This window comes from Lithobates pipiens, unplaced genomic scaffold (assembly GCF_037356315.1).
Source record: "Lithobates pipiens isolate NorthernLeopardFrog02 unplaced genomic scaffold, aLitPip1_a1.2 Scaffold_17, whole genome shotgun sequence".
In the NCBI taxonomy this organism is placed as follows: domain Eukaryota; kingdom Metazoa; phylum Chordata; class Amphibia; order Anura; family Ranidae; genus Lithobates; species Lithobates pipiens.
The window spans coordinates 7,603,033-7,625,836 of record NW_027507755.1 but is presented as its reverse complement, the minus strand read 5'-3'; the positions used below and the strand labels follow the sequence as shown (position 1 = coordinate 7,625,836).

Genomic DNA, 22,804 nt, shown 5'->3' with positions numbered 1-22,804 from the left:
GTGGTACTTGCATGGAACACTCTGTATAAATTATGGAAGCGATGTTGGTCCATTAGTGTGCTGAAAGCTGCTTTTGTCTTGTACTCTAGTCATAAGACCACCACAATCGTCCTCTCTGTTATCTGGTATCATTCTGTAACAGGCAGCTCGCATTATGTGATTTGTCTGCATGCAAAGCTTCATCATCGGTCAATTAACAAATTGGCAACATTGTGACATTATTGGAGCTGTACTTAACTGCCCCAGCTCTCGTATCCTTATAACCCTTCATGGACTGGAGCAATTGAAAGTATTTAGGTTTGACCTCATATTATATGGTTTTGGTAAATCTAAGGGAAAATTGTATAATGTATGGCCAGCCTTTCTGTGGGTTTTTCCTTTTTTTCCTTTTGTAATGTCCTCTGTGGGTTGCGGAACCTCTCCTTTTGCCCCTCACATCTGTCTATTTGGAATGAGCAGTTCTTATTTGCAGTCATGTGCTCTGCTCCATACACGCTACAAATCTTTGGTCCCTAGACCACCTCTGCAGCATGCAAGAGAAGACGTCTATGTTCCTTCTTACAGTGCAAACGTAGGGACTGAACTTAGCCACCCTCCATCAGGAAAGTGGAAAAATAGCACTGGACCCTGTAGCGTTATCTTTGTGGTATTGCTATCCTAATGCATTGATGTTCATGTGAATAATCCGTCAGGGTTCTTTTTATTTTTAACCTTTTTAAATATTTTTTTATTACAGTTCTTTATTTTTTATCAGCCTTGTTTGGGTGGGGGTGGGGGGGGGGGGGCTTTGGCGAGATATCAGGGGTCTAAACACCCCTGATCTCTCCCCTTTGAGACAGGGAAAGGGACTGAGGATAGAGACTCCCCACTCCCTTTCTCTGCAGCCCTCAGCTGCACTGAAGATGAATGGACAGGAGTCAGAGGATCCTCTCCATTCATAAACACAGTTTACTTTGCTCAGTTATGAATGGACAGAGTCAGTAATCACTGACTCTGTTCATGCAGAAAAGGAAGGAGCCAGTAAATTACATATTTACCAGCTCCTTCCTCCGCTCTCTATTCTAACAGATCTGGGTTGGGGGGGGGGGGCCGGACGACCCGGAGGGGGAGCACAGAGGGGGACCAGAGGAGGACCCGAGCAGAGTCAGGAAGCCACAGGGGGACAGTCAGGATGATCGGTGAAGGCAGTTACAAGCACCGATCTCCCTGTATACCTTTTTAATAAAGCAGCTCAAAGCTGTGGGAGGGAGAGGAGGAGAAGCGGCTGCTTTATTAAAAGGTATACAGGTAGATCGTTGCTTGAAACTGCCCGCACCAATCGAATGTGAGGCTGCCTGCCCCCCCCCCCCCCCCCCGCGAAGCTGAGGATGCAGGTATCGGGTCAAGTATCAGAGCATTTGCACAAGTACAAGTACTTGTGCACCGATGCCCTAATCACTATATGTTGGCATGCAAAGTCCCATTTATGAGGGTTTGTGTTCTTTGTATATTTTATTTGGGGATGTTGGAAACCACCAGTTTCAATTCATATTAATCTTCAACCTTTTAATGTTATTTCTTCCAGTGTGAATATAAGCACAAGCCTGGCCAGCAGCTGGTTTGGCTCCGAAACGACTTCTATATTGCGTTTATGTATTTTATCGGTGGTATTAGTGGTTTGCATTAACTAAACCATAGCCTTTAAACCCAAGTGGTTGGCCTTAACCGAATAGATTAACTTAAAGAGGAGTTCTGTCTGTGGGAAAAAATATAAAAAGTCAGCAGCTACAAATACTGCAGCTGATGACTTTTTAATAAAAGGACACTTGCCTGTCTAGGGAGCCCCCGCTGTCGGCACCCCAGCCGATTTTTGGATCAGCTGTTGGGTGTTGCTGCCATCATTTGTGGTATGGGACCCCGGCAGCCTTTCGGCTACACAGCCGGTTCCCTATTGCGCATGCGCAAAGCATGTTGCGCTTTTTCTAATTGGCCTAGAAGCGGAGGAAGGTGGAGGGACGGTGCCCTGTCAGAAATGGGTACTCGTTTCCCCCCTCCCCTTGAAAGGTGCCAAATGTACTACTTTAAAAAAACTTGTAAAACTTTTATCAGATAATATATTAATTAAAAAAAAATAAAATCAGATGCAAGAACACGATAATATCCAAGAGAACATGGGGTCACTTTGCACTTATCGCACTTTACTCCCAGCGTGTTGTACAAAAAATATTAATAATAAAAATGCCATAAACCCACTAGTGATTAACCACTACAATACAGGGCACTTTCGCCCCCTTCCTTCCCAGCCCAATTTTCAGCTTTCATCGCTCTAGCGCTTTCAGTGACAATTGCGCGGTCATGCTACACTGTACCCAAATGAAATTGTTATCATTTTGTTCGCACAAATAGAGCTTTATTTTGGTGTTATTTATTCACGACTCCGTTTTTTTTTTTTTTTGCGATATAAGCGCAAAAATAGCGGAAATTTGGAAAAAAAACAATATTTTCTTTTTTCTATTTGAAAAGAAATCCAATAAAATCTAATTTTGTCATAAATTTAAGCCAAAATGTATTCTGCTACATGTTTTTGGTAAAAAAAATTCCGTTAAGTGTATAATAATTGGTTTGTGTGATCACGGACATATGTACGCAAATGATCATGTACATATGTGTGCAGGTGATCACGTACATATGTGTGCAGATAATCATTGGGACATGTGATTTTAGTGGGACATATGTGGGGGACATGTTTTTATTATTAGGGGCATGTGTTTTTATTATTTGGGGACATGTATGTTTTGGGGACATGTGTGTTTTGGGGACATGTGTGGGGACTGTGTTTGTACTGTGTGGTGTGTTGTGTGTTTACACTACACTGATGATCAGTGAGTAAAAAGCTGTAAAAAGCAGCCCATACTCACTGATCATCAGCCGGCAGCAGCGTTCTGCTCTCCTCTCCTCAGCGGTGACTTCCGTGTGAGGAGAGGAGAGCCGATTGCCTAGCAACCGCCTGTTTGTTTACATCACATGACGGCCGTGATTGGACACGGCCGTCATGTGATCAGGAGGGCCAATCACAGAGCCCTCCTGCCGATCTGAGATGTGCCGTGTCCGGGTGACACGAGCACATCGGGATCGCGCCGCTGCGCGGGCGCGCGCGCGCGCGATCCCGCTACTCCTGAATGACGTTCCTGAACGTCCTATCAGGAGTAGACGGCTCCCACCCGGCCGTATATATGCATTGGCCGGGTGGGAAGTGGTTAAATATCACTAAAAGAAAGCTCTATTTGTGTGGAAAAAAGGACGCAAGTTTCATATGGATACAGTGTTGGATGACTGAGTAATTGTCATTCAAACTGTGAGAGCGCTGAAAGCTGAAAATTGGTCTGGTCAGGAAGGGGGTGTAAGTGCCCAGTATTGAGGTGGTTAAAAAAAAAAAATTTAAGTTATACTTACCTGCTCTATGTGATGGTTTTGCACAGAGCAGCTCGGATCCTCCTCTTCTTGGGTCGTCCGTTGGCTCTTTTGGCCCCTCCTTCTCTCCCTCGCCGTTGCTCTGTGTGTCCATTCACACCCAGAGTACGCCTCGGCCTGCCCCCCACTCTCTCCTCATTGGCTCACCAGCTGTGATTGACAGTAGTGGGAGCCAGTGGCTCTGCAAGGACACACAAAAAACAATTTTTTTGTGTGTCCCATTCACACTGCAGTGCTGTGAAATCACATTTGTTGAAATTAATTTTGTTTTGGTCGCAGTCCAGTCATATGAGAGAACTGTTTTTTAGCTGTCAAAGGATTCATAATTTATAACCAGATCTTCGACTTTCGCTTTATCATTGGCACATTTTTGCACACATTTGCTGTACAGCTGAACTAGTTCAACTAACTTTAAAAAAAAAATAAAGTCTACATGACTGACATGATTTTTCTATATTTTTTATGTACTTTGAGTTTGCCATTAAACTGACGCTGCTCTTAAAAACGCTATGCTTTTGGTTAAAGAATTCTTGCTAATGGAATGATAACTGCGTGTAAAGTGTATGAACAACCACTAGATGGTGCTACAGGGCTAGAGCTTTATACATATTGAGGAACAGCAGAAATCTGAAATGAGCGCAGTGTTCTCTTCTCTTTGTCATAAATGTCACTTGGCTTTCTAGGTTGGTGTGACTCAAGAGAAAAGAAAAGCGCAGCGGGGATTGTATTTTCAACAAATTTGACTTGCTCACAGACTATAGAGGCAAGGTAGACATGAAAGCTCATTCTGATGTACAAAGTTTATTTAAACAGATAGTGAAACCTGCACCCGGGAGGACTAGACCTGATTCACCCTTAAAATAAGCATAAATCTGTATGTTATAATAAAGCACTACTCTGGATTAAAATAAAGTTTACATTTTTTAATTTTTTTTAATAATACCTGAATCCTCTTCCTTTTTAGTGGTGATCGGGGGTCATACGCTGCTCTCTGTTCTCTCTGCTGCTCATCCAGCCAGTCTTGTGTTTTGCCCCTTGTGTCATGACATAACACTTGAAGGCTTCAGCACCCTATGATGGACTCTTTTATACAGAGCTGCACAGAAATTAAAATTCCAGTGCCGAAACCAAAAATGCAGAATGCACTTGGCCGAAAACCAAAACAGACAGTTTTTTTTACAAAAAAAATGTAATTCATGTGGCTGGCGTGTTGAAGTCAATGGGGAGCGATTTTGCATTGCAGTCAATGGGGCATGATTCTGCATTGCAGTCAATGGGGTGCGATTTTTGCATTGAAGTCAATGGGACGCAAAGTCAATGACACGTCATGCCATTATTGGCAAAACGCTGATGACCCTATTTTCAGCTGATAAATTGGTGCATCCCTACTTTATACAGCCAATGGGCAGAGTTCATGTCACACACGTACCCACAATATAGACCACAAGGAAGTAGACCTAGAATCCAACACCTGTCCCATCAAAAAAAAAGGACAGGAGTTGAGTGGAAAGGTTTTTTTTTTTTTTCCCCTCCCTTTCCATACCAACTAAAGAGAGACATCCCTGGGGACATGAGATTGACAACAGGGACTCTGTCAGTGTTTCTGTGATGGGTCTGTTTTCTATCCAACCAGAGTTTATTAGACATTAAATCATTTATGAAATGTTCTCTATATCATGGCTCAATTCTCTATCCCCAGAGTGAAGTTGTCAGCACACTTTAAAGGGGAATTGAACTCTGGAAGCTGTTTCCCAAATCAAGGCAGACAAGAGGACACTCACCTGTGGTCTCACTTCAGCTGATCTTTTCCCTGTTAGTGACTTACCATGCCTTGTTCTGCATTGTGTCTTTGTGGGAGCATCCATCTTGGTAGAGGCAGGGCTTTGCTTCCTCATTTCAGAACCTCCAGCAAGCAGAACAGTGATCACAACAGTTAGTAGCATCTCACTCCAAATCTCTGGAGACTAGCAGTCAGAGGCAGCAGTGCCTTTGATCTCACACTGAACATATATAGCTATAAGGTTACAAAGCAGGAGTGCCTAGGCACCCTCACACAGCAGAAAGTACTCTATTTTTCAGAAGGAATTCAAAACCAAATGTACATTTTTCAGTGCACTGCTTATATACAATTAACCTCTCTAAATCTTCCCTATAACATAGCAAATCTTCATATGTAAGGTCAGTTCCACTTTGAAATTCTGCTTTGCAACCAAACCAATTACATTTTTTTTTTAACTCCAAGCAGTCAGTCGGGTTTGAAGTTGGCAATTCTTGTATGAAAGCCATAATGGTAGATTGTAGATCAATTAGTCTCTGGGATACCTCTGAAGAATAGATTAGATCTATGAGATCTGTTCTCCAGGTCTTCTGATTTGTAGTGGAGAGTGGCATTGTTGTCCCTTAACCACCACCAGCTCTTCATCATGTGCTGTAAGGAAGGTGACTGCATTGTCCCATCCCAGTCTCCAACTCCGTCCTCTGGCCGGTCTTCCTGATTTCTCTAGTGTGAGATGATCAATAATCGCTTTAGAAGTAGACTGGAGCTCTTTCTGTAGCATTTGGTCTATTTCAGATAGTAAGGCCGGCCATAGACGAGTCAAAAAAACAAACGTTATATTGATTGAAAAATGGAAATGGCGCATATGATTGATTGTTGGATTTTTTTAAGAAAAAAAAAAAAAATGTTGGATCAGGCACTTCTGATTGTGACACGAAAATTTTGCATTGCAGCTGGCACACAAATGATAAGAAAAACGAGACCTGAGGATCAACAAGACATTTTAGTTTGGTTTTCGACTTGTCTGAGGCCTGCATAGGTGTTAATGTCTCCTTAGGGGGCCGGGGAGCTCAACTGGCTGTCTCTGTCCTCACCCCTTGGGTACTGAAGACAGACCGGCAGTGCCATGCTGGTGGTATGGGGGCTGAGGGAAGTATTGGGAGTCCCTCTATTGCAGGCAGATCTATGCCCCTGTACTGATCAGTGGAGCAGCGCTATCCTAAAGCACATCCACCATTGTTCGCCTTGTGCATTTGCCCCCTATATTTTTATTTTCATTTTTTTTAACTGCTTCCCTCCTGGCCCATAGCAAAGTGATGGCTGAGCAGGAGCTTTGCCGTTCTGGGTGGATGTCATATGTCCCCCCAGTCACGCGCTGCTTTAATACATTCAATTTGCCATTTATGTTCATGCGTGTCATTCGTTCTCCATGGCTTCCTATGTCAAAGCTGCACAATTGAAGGACTGTAATTCTCATATGGTTAGGATTTCCATAATTAACAGCTGGTAACGCATTAAGAAAGCTTAAGTTCACCAAGAAAGCATCTATCCCTTAAATCCTGGCCTTTATGCTTCAAGGAGCGCAGTAAATGAGGAATGTGCTAAGCATAAGTGAACTCCGAGAGAAATGTATTGACTATTATTGTATGTAAAAGCCACAGCGGAATACATCATTTATAGATTGTGACCACTGGGGGGCGGTGTTGTGCAGTATAATGTCAGAGTGAACTGGTGGAATGGATGCAGAAAAAATAAAACTTGTATTAACCACTTCAGCCCCGGAAGAATTTACCACCTTCCTGACCAGAGCACTTTTTGCGATATGGCACTGCGTCGCTTTAACTGACAATTGTGTGATCATGCGATGTTGCACCCAAACAAAATTGACATCCTTTTTCCCCACAAATGGAGCTTTCTTTTGGTGTTATTTGATCACCTCTGCAGTTTTTATTTTTTGTGCTATAAACAAAAAAAAGAGTGACAATTTTGAAAAAGAAACAGTATTTTTTACTTTTTAAATATCCCCCAAATATATAATATAAACAATTTGTTTTCCCCAGTTTAGGCCAATATGTATTCTTCTACATATTTTTGGTAAAATAAAATCGTAGTAAGCATATATCGATTTGGTTTGTGTAAAAGTTATAGTTTCTACAAAATAGGGGATAGATTTATGGCATTTTCATTTAGTAATTTTTTTTTTTATTAGTAATGGCGGCGATCTGTGATTTTATCGTGACTACGACATTATGGCGTCAACATCGGACACTTTGTCGGACCATTGTCATTAATACAGAGATCAGTACTAAAAAATTTGCACTAGTTGATGTATAAATGACACTGGCAGGGAAGGGGTTAAACACTAGGGGGTGATCAAGGGGTTAACTGTGTCCTAGGGAGTGATTCTATCTATGGGGGGGGGGGGTGGGTGGGCTACCACTGACATGACAGTGATCACTGCTCCCGATGACAGGGAGCAGTAGATCTGTCGCATCACTAGGCAGAATGGGGAAATGCCTTGTTTACATAGGCATCTGCCCATTCTGGCGCTCCGTGACACGATTGCGGGACACCGGCGGACATCAAGTACCCAGGACCCACGAGCCAACAATACAGCATCTTAAAGGGGGCATGCCTATACGCCCATTCGCGTATATTGTTGTGCTTTTGTCAGCAACCGTTTAAAGCGGTAGTAAACTACACCATTTTTTTTTTTTATTTGTAGACCCTGTAAGGTAACTTCATTATTTGCTAGTATGCAAATCAGTCAGATTTGGCTCATAAAATGTGACCACACCTTTTTTTGTGACCAATGAAAAATCTTTATACTGGGCAACCCACTGCGTTTCAAATTATAAGTTTGTAAACCCTCACATAGATGATACACACAGATGAAACCAATCCTCCTACATAGATTTTACTGGTTTAGCTGCTGTGTGTATGTGTGTGTGTGTATATGTATATGTATATGTATATGTATATGTATATATATATATATATATATATATATATATATATATATATATTATAGCTGTTTAACCTACCAAAAGATTTGTTATCCTGTTCAGCCAGTCTTCTTCTAATTTTCACACCTGCCGGACAGCACAGTCAGAAAGAGGACACCATTATTTCCTGTTTGCAGTTTCTATATCGCCATGCCTGGATACTAAACAGGGAGCATAATCACAATGCTGAGTCAATGGTTAGTGAACAGACAAATGACACAGAAAGCCAAAGTTAAACCCAAAAGTATCACTGATTTTAGTGGGGGGGGGTGAATCTGAAAACTGGCTGAGCAGAGTTAAAGCTGAGCTCTAGGCATACAATTTTTAATTTAAATATATTCCTCATTAGACACCAAGGTTAAACAAAAATCCACTCTTTTGTGCACCTAATGCCCTTGCAGACACCGATATTAGTGTGTAACTCTAGCAGCAACCTTATCACAGTGCTGTGCATAGTCTCTGCAGAGAGCAGAGTTGTGGGAGGGGCCCAGCAGGCCCCACCCACTACAGGCTGCCTGCAGAAAACTACATAAGGGGGCGGAGACGAGACCAGTCACCCTGCCCAAGGAGAGAGAGTAGCAGTGAGTGGTCTTTATTATACGAAGCTCTGGCACAGAGGTAAAATTTCACGCTGGATTACTGCACAGATCTGGAAGAAATACACAAAGCACACCAAAATTTAAAGTGGTTGTAAAGCCTTAAGGTTTTTCTCCTTAATGCATTCTATAAGTGACGCAGCAGCTGGTCTCTGGAGCAAGTAGACAAGTGTGCCCCTCAGGGAAAGTGGCTTTCCGTGTGGACATCCACAGAAAAGGAGGCTCCAGGCTGCTCTGTGCAAAACCATTACACAGAGCAGGTAAGTATAAAATGTTTGTTATATTCAAGTGGAAGTAAACCCATGGATTTAAACAGTTAGCATTCCCGGCATGCCTTTTTTTTTTTTTCTAACTGCACATTGGCTGTGCTCTCAGTCAAACTATCAAACCATCCAATGGCCGGTGTCATAACGAATCACATGTGCAGCAAGATAGCAATTGGAGATTAAACAGAGGCAAAGACTGCAGCTTCCTTGGCTGAAAACGATAGGGGAGTTTACTTCCACTTTAATTACAAAAAAAAACAAGCCTTTATGCAGGCCATACACGGTCGAATTTCGAACGAATTTTCTTTTCAAAATCAGAAAATTCTTTTTTTTGTGATCCGATGATGCCACCATTGATTTTCGAAATTCGGCCAACCAAGCCTTCAATTTCACCTTATGTTGCTACAGAAAAGAATTTTCTTGGCTGGGAATCTTCTTTTCTCTCCGTAAATTTTCTTTTCTTATTACGTTTCTCGCACGATTCTCCCATCATTGATTAGAAAATCGTTAGTTTTTCTAAAAAATTCAAAAAATTTCCAACATGTCCGATTCCTCGAATTTTATTTCCGCAGGAAAATCGGCTGTTGCTGCAGCCCACTAATGGTGCGAAATTCATACGAAAATTCTTAGATACGATTTTCGAAAGAAAATTCTTTCGAAATTAGAACCGTGTATGGCCGGCATTAGTAACACTTTAAGGAAGAATACACATGACTCTTGTATTTAGACTATGTCTACTTATCCCCATTTATTACCTTTTTTGTATCACTTGACCCTCCCTTTTTAGATTGTAAGCTCTAATGAACAGGGCTCTCTGATTCCTTCTGTATTAAATGATATTGCAATTGTACTGTCTACCCTCATGTTGTAAAGCGCTGCATAAACTGTTGGCGCTATATACATCCTGTATAATTCCAGAGATCAGCTTTAACCTCTTCCTGACCAGCCGCCGCAGTTATACTTTGGCAGGTTGGCTCCCCTGCACGAGCCGATGGTCACGATGACTGCTAGCCACGAGTGATCATGAGCAGGAGACACAGAACATGTGTGTGTGAACACACACTTCCCTGTTCTGAGAGGAGTGACAGATCATGTGTTTCTATTAGCTAGGAACCATGATCCGTCACTTCCACTAGTCAGTCCCCTCCCCCTTCAGTTAGAATCACCTCCCAGGGAACACAGTTATCCCCTAGATCGCCCCTTAGTGTTAACCCCCTTCACTGTCAGTGACATTTTTACAGTAATCGGTGCATTTGTATACCATTGATCGCTGTATTAATGCCAATGGTCCCAAAAATGTGTCAAAATTGTCCAATGTGTCCGCCATAATGTCGCAGTCACGATGCACATCGCCGCAGTGCCGAATCGCAAAAAGTGCTCTGGTCAGGAAGGGCGTAAATCCTTCTGGGCCTGAAGTGGTTAAATATACTGTGGCAGATGTTATGTTGTATATAATGTACAGTGTTTTGGCTGTGTAAGTGTATCGGCATTCAACTGGGATAATCGTATTTCATCTTTAATTGTTTATGAGCATTCTGTGTTTTATTAATGCATTATGACAGGTGCACTTTTACATTGACTCGTATTCTCTGTTTGGTGACAGGTGCTCAGATCAGCTGCTTCGCCCCCAGCACCTTCTCCTGGAGACAGGCTGCCTATGTGGACTCCTTTTGTTGGGCCGCCGTCCAGCAGAAACATTTGTCACACAGCGAGTCGGGGAACATCCCTCTGTGGCTTCACAAGGTAAGAGTGATCAATGCTGTGCTATTACAGGAAGACCAGGGCTGTGATTAACCCCTTGATGCCAACGTAACTCAAATATGTGGCCTTCTCGGCTTCAAGGGGTAGTGCAGCTACGTTCATCACCCCAGTACTGTTTTTTTTTTTAGAGCCGACGATTGGCTTTCTTGTAATAACAACCAGTGTGGCTAAGCAGCCGCTTGCCTGTTATTACAAGCAGTGGGAGGGGACATTCTCCCCCCTTCTGCCAGCTCGCCCAGGCTCTCCTGTCCCACCGCCAGGCCTGAGCGACCAGAACCGGAATCAGCTTTAATCGGGTCTCAGGTCTAATAACCCGGAAGCGATGTCATGACATCACTTCCGGATAACTGGAGCCTTAAAGGTGCCAGATAAAAAAAAAAAAAAGACAATATTTAAAACAACCAACTTGGCATTTTGAATGCTTTTAAGGGCAAAGGAGGGGTTTGGGGTCTTATAGACCCCCCGATCCCTCCATAAAAAGTACACGACACTGCCTATTACTGTCACATGGGATGTTTACATTCCTTGTGACAGCAATAAAAGTGTCAATAAGCAGCTCTCCTCTCTGCTCCTCCACGCTCATTGGAGAGCTGAGCTGTGGAGGGGTGGGGATCGGTGTCTCAGGGGCTCGCTGAGATGGGTGAATAGTGTAAAGAAAGGGATGGACATTATATGCACGTATAAAAAATGATTACAAAATGTATTAAAGGTTCACAGATCATAAATACAGTTACAAAATTATAATATAAATATACAATACAGACAAAAAAAGAGAAGGGACCCAAGGGTTAACCCCAGAAGGAAGGGAAGTGCCACTTCTGTGTACTTCCTGTGGAGTATTGAGAACTAATTCTGAAAAACTTCCACTGGAGTGTGGCATAACACGATGGGGTGTTCACCTGTCCCGTTTGGTTTAAAAAGCGCTTATTGCTCAACATGTTTCGTGATTGAAAAATCACTTCTTCAGGAGCTTCTGTTAACCTTTGGGTCCCTTCTTTTTTTCTTGTCTGTATTGTTTATTTATATCATCATTTTGTAACTGTATTTATGATCTGTGAACCTTTAATAAATTTTGTAATAATTTTTTATACGTGCCTATAAAGTCCATCCCTTTCTTTACACTATTCAATTACAAATAGGATGTGGCACAAATTGTAACTTGGGTGTTTTGATTGCCACCCTAGGGCCTAGCAATCAACCTTTTTCTTCACCGAGATGGGTGTCAGTCCAGGCACTTGGTGGATCCAGACTTTATCGGGATGACGCGGTGCCTGGACTGATATTGGTGACGTCAGCAGAGAGCCTACTTCAGTCCACTCTCTGTTGAAAACTGGTCACAGGATTGCAAAACAAATTTCACTCCTGTAATCTATAGAAGAATCCCAGCCAAACGAGCTCTGGCTGTACTTCTCTTTTTATCTTTTTCAGCAATCTGAGCTACAGTAGTTTTTCTATTCAATCAGACTAAACAGGCTAGCCTTCACTCCCCAGGTGCATCAGTGAGCCTTGGTCAGCCATGACGCTATTGTGGGTTCACCGGTTGACCTTGTTTTGACCACTTTTTAGGCCCTGACCACTGCACACTGGAAACATCCCACAAGATCTACTGGTTTGGAGTTGCACTGACCCAATCATCTAGTCATTACAATTTGGCCCTTATCAAAGTCATTCAAATCCTTATGCTTGCCCATTTTTTTTTTTCTGCTTTCAATACATCAGCTTCAGGAGCAACATGTTCACTTGCTGCCTAATATATCCCAGCCACTTTCAGATGCCATTGTAGGGAGATAATAAATGTTCACGTTACCTGTCAGTGGTCATAATGTTATGTCTCATCAGTGTTTATACTTTGGAATCTGTCGCTTCACTCTGCATAGCCAAATCGTAAGTTCACTTTTTGCTGAGGACACTTGGATGAAGCCTTCCATTTACACATTTCTGGATCTTTTTCTAGATTCCTAGAGCTTTATAGCCACGCTGTGGAAACAACCGTTATTCTGAAACCAGAACAAAGCACTTATGACAAAAAATGTTGGCATCTGAGGCTTCTAACAATGCTTCTGGATCATTGTTTTTTTAACCACTTGCCGCCAAATCACATACGATTTGATTTCAAGTGGTTGTCCCGGGGTGATGCCCCATTATCGTTTTTATTTTTAGAGCCAATGGTCGGCTCTCTTGCAATAACAACCGATGCTCAATTGTTATTACAACCAGTGTCCCCTCCGCCGCTGCCTTCTACAACTCGCCCGGGCTCTTTTGTCTTAAGATAGACCCAAGCGACCAGCCGGCACTTCCACTGGCTGGCCGGAGACCCGAAGAAAGCCGCAATCAGCTTTGATCGGGTCTCGGCTGTAGTAACCCAGAAGCGACGTCATGACATCGCTTCCGGATTACTGGAGTCTTAAAGGCGTCTGTTTTAGAAGAATCAAAAGTATTCAAAAACGCAGATCTTGCCATTTTTTTTTAATGCTTTCAAGTGCAAAGGAGGGATTTCATTATCATACATCAAGGGACACAGAGCACCAAATAATGACTATCAGGGTTTATATACTACCTTTGTTCTTTTGCCAGTGTCTTGAAGGTAATGGTCACGGCTGTTGAAGCTCTTCAAATTTCTTCAATGATGTCCCAGTAAGGATGTTATATCGGATCCATTCAGATGGCAAAAAGGCTAAAATTAATGGTACCCGAGCCTCAGTTCAAGAACGGGGCTTTGCATGTAATGTGTCCTTTATGACTCTGGACCCTTGTTCAATGGTATTCCTGGTCTTAATTGGCCAAGGGTGCCTTACAGGTCCAAGGGGGGGGGGGGACCCGGTCCTTGAAGGTCCTCAGAGGCGCTACCTGCCGTGATGGGGGAAGATTGGGCCTGTCTCAGGTCCTGCAGCATGGGTGGTGAATACTCCCACTGGGATGCCTTAATATTATGTGTGTGTATGTCAGCAAGAGACCCTAGGTGCGCCATTGTGTCCCACTGTGTCTGGTGTTATAGGATGACAGCCGACTGTATGCTTTTATCCTGTATGTGTCCTGCACGTGCACCAGGGCCGCAATCAATTGCCACGGTAACACAGGGAGGTAAGAAACGTCATACATTTCCCTCTCCTGAGCCTGGCCCCAGTGGAGAGTCACTCGAGCACCAGGACTCTTTTAGCCAGATGGGTCCAGATGATCTGGAACCAGAATGGGCAGAGGACATGGAGGAAGTGGCCACAAAGGATAAGGAGGAAGGAGAGGCTGAAGATTCCTCGGCCGAGGATTCGAGTTCTGAGGGACCAATTTCAGCCTCCCAGTCCCAGAAATTGTTTATCCAGTCTCTAACTGAAATGGTAAGAGATGGGTTTAAGTTACCCCTGGTTCAGGACCTCGGACTCTCCTGTTCTACTTTAGGATCCTTGCAACCTCAGCAAGGTTCCCATGCGTTCCCTTTGCATCCATTATTGGAACAGGTGATTTACGCTGTCTGGTACCACCCTGACAGGATATACTTGCCTCCAAAGAGGTTTTCCCTTTTTATATCCTAGAGGAGAAATTCAGGAAGAAGTGGGTTACACCTTTGGTGGATGCAGCCATTTCTTCAGTGAATAAACGCTTAACCTTTCCTGTGGATAATGCCCAGGTTTTTAAGGATCCAGCAGATAAAAAACTGGAGTCCTTGTTAAAAGCTTCCTTTGCGGTTGCTGGATCAGCGGTACAACCAGCAGTGGCAGCTATCGGTATCTGCCAGTCCCTGAAGGATCGTTTAAAAGGCCGGTTAGGAACCTACCTTTTGAAGAGGAAGCTACCGAAGAATTGTCAGAGCTTCCTTGTGCTTTTATGTTTTGCAGTAGATGCATTAAAGGACTCGTTCCAGCAGATGTCCCGTTTGGCGCTACTTTCCATACATATGCGCAGGATCTTGTGGTTAAAGAACTGGTCTGCCGAAATGCTATGCAAAAAGCTGCTTGCAGCTTTCACTTTTCATGGGGAACGTCTTTTTGGAGAAGATCGGGATAAATATATCCAAAAAATCTCAGGAGGAAAGAGCTCATTACTTCCCGTTAAAAGGAAGAATAAGCAGCCTTCCTTTAAAATTCCCAACGCTCCAGGGCCTAGTGCTTCTTCTCCCAGGCGGTATTGACGGCCTCAGCCGCCTAGTTTAAAAAAACCTCAGGGTCAAAAAAGATCATGGACCCAAAAACCAGCCAAGTCCGATTTTCAAATCTACCCTGTGAAGGGGCGCCCCTGAGTGGGGGACAGACTTCGGCTGTTTTCAGGCACTTGAGAGAAACTGGTTCAGTACAGGGGGGTCATTTCTGCTGTAACAAAGGGCTACAAAAAGAGTTTTGGGAATTTCCCCCAACTCAGTTTCTGGGGTCCAGAATTCCATCAGAACCAGGGTAAAAGAAGCTCCTGTTCTTGGCTTTAGAGCGTCTGGAAAAACAGGGTGTAATTATCCAGGTTCCGCACAAAGAAAGGTTCAAAGGGCTTTACTCAAACCTTTTCACAGTGCCGAAGCCGAACGGGGAGGTAAGGCCCATTCTGGACCTCAAGTCCCTCAACCCCTTTCTAAACGCTTCCGTATGGAGTTGGCCCATTCAGTAATAGCATCCCTGAGAAACGGGGATTACTTGGCGTCCTTAGACATCAAGGAAGTGTATCTATATGTACCGATCGTCGGTCCACATCAGAAATTTCTGCGTTTCGCAGTAGAGGGGCGTAATTTCCAGTTTGTGGCATTGCCATTCGGTCTAGCCACGGCCCCTCTGGTTTTCACAAAAATTTTAGCCCCAGTTTTGCCATTTTTAAGGTCCCGGAAGATCTCGGTAAGATATCTGGATGATCTTCTGTTGAAGCACCAAACTTGTCCCATCCTAGTCAGAAACGTTGCAACTATGGTCCATTTTCTGCGATTTCTAGGCTGGATAGGGAATATGGACAAATCAGCCCTCCGTCCAACTCAGGTCTTGTTATATCTAGGCCTAATCCTAGACACCACTCAGAAAAAAATGTTTCTACCTCCCGAAAAAGTCAGCTCCATAGTGGAACTGGTTCGGAAAATAAAAAAAGAGGCCTTCAATTCGGTTGTGCATAAGGCTGATGGGCAAGATGGTGTCGTCTTTCAACGAAATCCCTTATGCACAGTTTCATTCCAGGATGTTCCAGAACAATATCCTGAAAGCCTGGGACAAGACGGTTTATACCTTGGATCATCCCATGTCTCTATCCCCACAAGTACAATGGGACCTCTCGGTGGTCAAAAACCAGCAACTTATAAAGTGGAAAATCCTTTCCGCCTGTGGCCTGGAAAGTGGTGACTATGGACGCCAGCTGTCTCGGCTGGAGAGCAGTCCTGGAGGAGGAGGCTTCCATCCAGGGAGTATGGTCCCAAGCGGAGAAGACCTTAACCATCAATCTGTTGGAAATTCGGGCTGCCCGCCTGGCTCCTATTCTGGACATCCAGGTTGCGGGGTCTTCCTGTCCGAGTCCAGTCAAACAACTCCATGGTGGTAGCATACATCAACCACCAAGGAGGCACCTGGAGCCAAGCAGCCCAAAAGAAGGTGAATAATGTAAACTTGGGCAGAGAGGCATGCGCCGTTTCTTTCAGTGGTCTTTATACCGGTGTGGACTATTGCCAGGCAGATTACCTAAGTCGACAGCAATTGTTGCCGGGGGAGTGGTCCCTTCATCCCAAAGTCTTTCTTCAAATCTGCCAGCACTGGGGGAACCCAGATGTGGACTTTCTAGCATCCAGATTCAATGCCAAGCTGGAAAGATTTGTATCCAGGACCAAGGCTCCACTTGCTGTCGGGACAGACCTGTTTGTGATTCCCTGGAATCAGTATTTCCTAATCTATGCCTTCCCTCTGATCCAGAATTCATCACACCTGCTACACAGGATTCAGGAAGAACAAAAACCAGTAAACCTGGTGGCCCCAGGTTGGCCCAGGAGGTCGTGGTACACTGAGATTGTGAAGATGGCAGTGGGAGACCCATCATGTCTCCCATGCCGTCTGGACCTGTTATCCCAAGGTCACATATTCCAACCTTCTATACGGTCGCTAAATTTGATGGCATTGCTATTGAGAACAGAATACTAAAAGACCGTGGTATTAGATGTTTCGTTTTGTCTACTCTAATAAACGATAGGAAACCAGTTTCTAGAAGGATTTGCTATAGGGTCTGGAAGTCTTACATTTCCTGGTGCGAGGTGAGGAAATGGCACCCTCGCTGGTATACGATTGGGAGGGTCCTTGCCTTTCTTCAAACAGTTGAGTTGAGTTGATGTTAACCTAGCTTCAGGGACATTAAAATGTCAAATCTCTGCCTTATCGCTTTTTTCCAGAGGCCAATTGCATCCCATTCTTTAGTGCGAACCTTTGTAAAAGGGGTAACGCACTTGAGGCCACCAGTAAAACCACCCTTATGTCCCTGGGACCTGAATTTGGTACTATCAGCCTTACAGGCTCAACCCTTTGAGCCTATTAAGCATATTCCTTTGATCCTATTGACTAGGAAATCATTTTTTTTGGTGGCCATAACCTCGCCTAGAAGGGTGTCAGAATTGGCAGGCCTTTCTTCTGACGAACCTTTTTTATTCTTGCATCCGGATAAGGTGGTCTTGCACCCCGTCCAGAGTTTTTGCCTAAAGTGGTTTTCATTTGAACCGGGATATCATTCTGCCTTCCTTTTTTCCAAATCCTAAGTCTAAGGAAGAAAAATCGCTTCACTCACTAGATGTGGTGAGAGCAATCAAGGTTTACTTAAGGATATCTGCTCCATTTCGGAAATCTGACTCCCTTTTTGTCCTGCCGGAGGGTCCCAAGAAGGGACAGGCAGCGACTAGTTCAACCATCTCTAGATGGATTCGCCAGGACATTATCCAGGCTTATGGTTTAAAGCACAAGGTTCCACCTCGGTATCTAAAATATCACTCCACTAGAGGAATTAATACATCATGGGCAGTGCGCCAGCTGGTGTCTGTCTGTGGCTCAGGTTTGCAAAGCGGGCGATTGGTCTTCGGTTCATACGTGCACCTGGTTTTACCAGGTGGATGTTAGATCTCAAAAGAAGCTGCAGCGTGCAGCGTGCTGCAAGCAGCCTTATAAATCCTGCGCCCGGATGGGGTCTAAGAATACCACCCCCCCCCAAATGCATTGCTTTAGGACATCCCAGATAGTCAGTCATTATTTGGTGCTTTGTGTCCCGTGATGTACGACAAAGAAAAATTGATTTTTAAAACAGCTTACCTGTAAAATCCTTTTCTTGAAGTACATCACGGGACACAGATGTCCCTCCTCTTTTTTTTTTTTTTTTTTTCTGGGATCTTCATTGCTTACTACAAAACTAAAGTACTTGGGAGGAACCTTCTTACTATTGGTTGTCAGTGTCCATTCACCTGAAAGTAGCATATAAACCCAGATAGTCATTATTTGGTGCTCTGTGTCCCATAATGTACTTCAAGAAAATAATTTTACAGGTAAGCTGTTTTAAATATCAATTTTTTTGGGGTCTTTTAGGCCCCAGATCTCTCCATAAAGAGTACCTGTCACTGCCTATTACTGTGACAAGGATAATGCAATAAAAGTGATCAAATAAAAAATGTAAAAAACAGTGTGGAAAAAAAACATATTAATAATAATAAAAAAATAAAAAATAAAAGTGCCCCTGTTCCCCCCATGCTAGTGCGGGGGGGGGGGGGGAACAGGGGCAAGATTTTTCCAAAAATTTAAAAACCGCAGTGTGCAGAGATGGACCTGTCATCTTCCTGCTCAGTGAGGATCAACGGAGCGATTCCCCCACTGAGCAGAGCGGGCTCCATACATGGACATTCAAAAAATATGGCTGTGCTAAAACTTATAAAACAAAATTATAAAGTGACATAATTTTTCTAATTTACAAAAAATCCCAAAAACATGCAAAAATAGTGCCAAAGTAATAATTTCCAGGAATATAAGCAGTCCAAAGAAAAGGAAAGATGGATAGGATGCTGAATCTTAGTCCATTTTCGGTGACTCTCAAAAACCACCCTTTACACACGTAGCAGGTGCACCCAGAGTAGAAAGAGATTATCCACCACCAAATTAGAGGAGGCTTACCAGCTGTCAAGATCTCTTTTTAAGGAGATCATACGGGCTTGTAAAATGTTACGTTCCTGGTCCCCACACTGGGCTCTGTTGGTAACCCCAATCTATCTGCTTCCTCTTTATGGTATATCTCGTTCCACCACATTCATTTAGTACGGCAAAGAGAGAAGAAAAAAAGCTCCCATAGCATAATTCCGTAAAGATTTATTAAAATATAAAAAGTAAAGTAACAACTCACGAATTCCCAGCAGAGTGTAAGCGTATAGCGTATAAAAAACGAGCCGGCCGGCTCTCTCTTGTTTGCACTGCCCGCCCTTCCGGATTAACGTGGAAATGCGGTGACGTCAGCTAGAGGTCGACCGATATGGGTTTTTCTCTGGCCGATGCCGATGCCGATATTTAGAAATCATGGCGGCCGATAGCCGATATATGATGCCGATTTTTTTTTGGGCCGATATGTTAGGCCGATTTTATTTTATTTATTTATTTTTTTCCTTTTTTATTTTATTTTTTAATCCCCCTTGATCTAACACACCTTTCCCACTGGGGCGTTTTTCAGGCGCTTTTGGGCTAAAAATAGCGCCTGTAAAATGGCTCCCCTGCAGTCTGTGTGAAAGACAAAGTGCTTTCACACTGAGGCGATGCGCTGGCAGGATCTTAAAAAAAAAGTCCTGCAAGCAGCACGTTTGGAGTGGTGTATACCGCTCCTCCACCACTCCTGCCTATTGATATGAATGGGCACCACTGCTGAAGCGCATGCAATGCGATTTGGCAGCAGTGCTTCATGGGCGCATTTAACCTCTTCCTTGGCCGCTAGCTGGGTTATATGTGCCCCACTAGCAGCCAAATAGCACCGCTAAAACGATGGTAAAGAGCCGCTAAAACTTGCGTTTTACCATCAACGCCTGCCCGCTCCAGTGTGAAAGCAGCCTTCATAAGTGATACAGAAAATTTCTTACATTTAAACATTTATTAAACAAAACAAACCTCCAATCAGTTTACTTGTATGTATGATTTAGATAAAAAAAAAAAAAAAAAACCTGTATATTAAATAAAAACAGGTAGTCAAAACTTTTGTACGAAAAAAAAAATGGGCTAACTTTACTGTTTTTATTTTATTTTTATTTTTTAAATAGTGTATTTTTTTCCTAAAAAAATGCATTTGAAAGACCTCTGTGCAAATGCCGTGTGACATAAAATATTGCAACAACCGCTATTTTATTCCCTAGGATCTCTGCTAAAAAAACTATATATAATTTTTGGGGGGTCTAAGTGATTTTCTGGCAGAAAATACAGGATTTTTACTTGTAAGCAACAAGTGTCAGAAAAGATTTAGTCTTTAAATGGTTAAACTGAGAACTTCTACACACAGAGATGACTTCATTCATTGAAGTGTAAACATTGTATCATTCTGTTCTTTTCTTGGCAGCCTGCCCAGAGAGGAGGAAAGGGTTGCTATGACGACTCAGTCAACTTACACTGACTGAAATGACTTCTGTAATAGAAAAGTCCCGCTGTAGTTCTAAATCGGCTTTTTATCAGCTCAAATCGGCCGATGCCGATTATTTAAAAAACGGCAAATATCGGCCGATATATCGGCCGGCCGATATATCGGTCGACCTCTAACGTCAGCACGCCGCTCACCCTACGTCGTTTCGTCAAAAGTGACTTCTTCCTGGGGTAGGAAGAAGTCACTTTTGACGAAACGACGTAGGGTGAGCGGCGTGCTGACGTCACCGCATTTCCACGTTAATCCGGAAGGGCGGGCAGTGCAAACAAGAGAGAGCTCGTTTTTATACGCTATACGCTTACACTCTGCTGGGAATTCGTGAGTTGTTACTTTACTTTTTATATTTTAATAAATCTTTACGGAATTATGCTATGGGAGCTTTTTTTCTTCTCTCTTTGCCGTACTAAATGAATGTGGTGGAACGAGATATACCGTAAAGAGGGAGCAGATAGATTGGGGTTACCAACAGAGCCCAGTGTGGGGACCAGGAACGTAACATTTTACAAGCCCGTATGATCTCCTTAAAAAGAGATCTTGACAGCTGGTAAGCCTCCTCTAATTTGGTGGTGGATAATCTCTTTCTCCTCTGGGTGCACCTGCTACGTGTGTAAAGGGTGGTTTTTGAGAGTCACCGAAAATGGACTAAGATTCAGCATCCTATCCATCTTTCCTTTTCTTTGGACTGCTTATATGCCTGGAAATTATTACTTTGGCACTATTTTTGCATGTTTTTGGGATTTTTTGTAAATTAGAAAAATTATGTCACTTTATAATTTTGTTTTATAAGTTTTAGCGCAGCCATATTTTTTTATTGTTGTATATTGTGTGTGTCTCGCATTGGGTTGCAGCAAGAACTTACTACTGTCAGTATTAACACTAATATCAAGTTTTTGTTTTATTTACACTTGATTTTTTCATATATATTTGTCTAGCACTTTGTTTAGACCAGCGCTGTTTTTCGAAGGTTTTATCCATACATGGACATGTCCGTGTGAAAGGGGCCTTACTGAACTGCAGCAAAAAAAAAGGGGGGGGGGGGGCTTATTATGTCACTTCCCACTTATGACATACAGCCGGTATATGATCGATTTTCTTTTTTCCCTCCACAGTTTTTCCCATATATTCTGCTGCTAGTGGCAATACTGATGTACCTTCCAACGTTATTCTGGAGGTTCACAGCGGCTCCTCATCTCTGCTCTGATCTGAAATTCATCATGGAGGAACTGGACAAGTCTTACAACAGGGCCATCAAAGCTGCCAACAGCATAACCAGCAAGAAGGATGGCGCCAGCTCCCCAGTGATAAATGACAGCCTGGCACAGAGGTAAATGTACCAGCCTGCCTAATGAGCCTTCTTATCTGAGTTACAAAAATATGTAAAGCTGAACTCTGAACTCTGCACAAAAACCTCTATTGAAATCTATTCTGGAATGGCCACACAGGTTATAAATCTACAGCGGGGACGGAAAGTATTCAGAACCCCTTACATTTTTCACTCTGTTATACAGTGGTGTGAAAAAGTGTTTGCCCCCTTCCTCATTTTCCTGTTCCTTTGCATGTTTGTCACACTTAAGTGTTTCGGAACATCAAACCAATTTAAACAATAGTCAAGGACAACACAAGTAAACACAAAATGCAATTTGTAAATGAAGGTGTTTATTATTAAAGGTGAAAAAAATCCAAACCATCATGGCCCTGTGTGAAAAAGTGATTGCCCCCTAAACCTAATAACTGGTTGGGCCACCCTTAGCAGCAACAACTGCAACCAAGCGTTTGCGATAACGTGCAATGAGGCTTTTACAGCGTCCTGGAAGAATTTTGGCCCACTCATCTTTGCAGAATTGTCCTAATTCAGTTACATTAGAGGGTTCTCGAGCATGAACGGCCTTTTTAAGGTCATACCACAACATCTCAATAGGATTCAGGTCAGGACTTTGGCTAGGCCACTCCAAAGTCTTCATTTTGTTTTTCTTCAGCCATTCGGTGGTGGACTTGCTGGTGTGTTTAGGATCATTGTCCTGCTGCAGAACCCAAGTTCGTTTCAGCTTGAGTACACGAACAGATGGTCGGACATTCTCCTTCAGGATCTCTTGGTAGACAGCAGAATTCATAGTTCCTTTTATCACGGCAATTCTTCCAGGTCCTGAAGCAGCAAAACAGCCCCAGACCATCACACTACCACCACCATATTTTACTGTTGGTATAATGTTCTTTTTATGAAATGCAGTGTTCCTTCTACGCCAGATATACTTGGACACACACCTTCCAAAGAGTTCCACTTTTGTCTCATCGGTCCACAGAATGTTGTCCCAAAAGTCTTGGGGATCATCAAGATGTGTTGTGGAGAAATTGAGACGAGCTTTGATG

At 43.2% G+C, this 22,804-nt stretch overlaps 1 protein-coding gene across 1 annotated transcript in view; it reads left to right on the top strand.

Moving 5' to 3' along the window:
• PANX1 (pannexin 1) overlaps positions 1 to 22,804 on the top strand; it is a 100,066-nt gene that overhangs the window by 55,578 nt on the left and 21,684 nt on the right. Inside the window, exons 2-3 of the mRNA XM_077484970.1 lie at positions 10,698 to 10,837; positions 21,547 to 21,761. Of these exons, the coding sequence (XP_077341096.1) occupies positions 10,698 to 10,837; positions 21,547 to 21,761 (355 nt within the window). The remainder of the gene's footprint in view (positions 1 to 10,697; positions 10,838 to 21,546; positions 21,762 to 22,804) is intronic.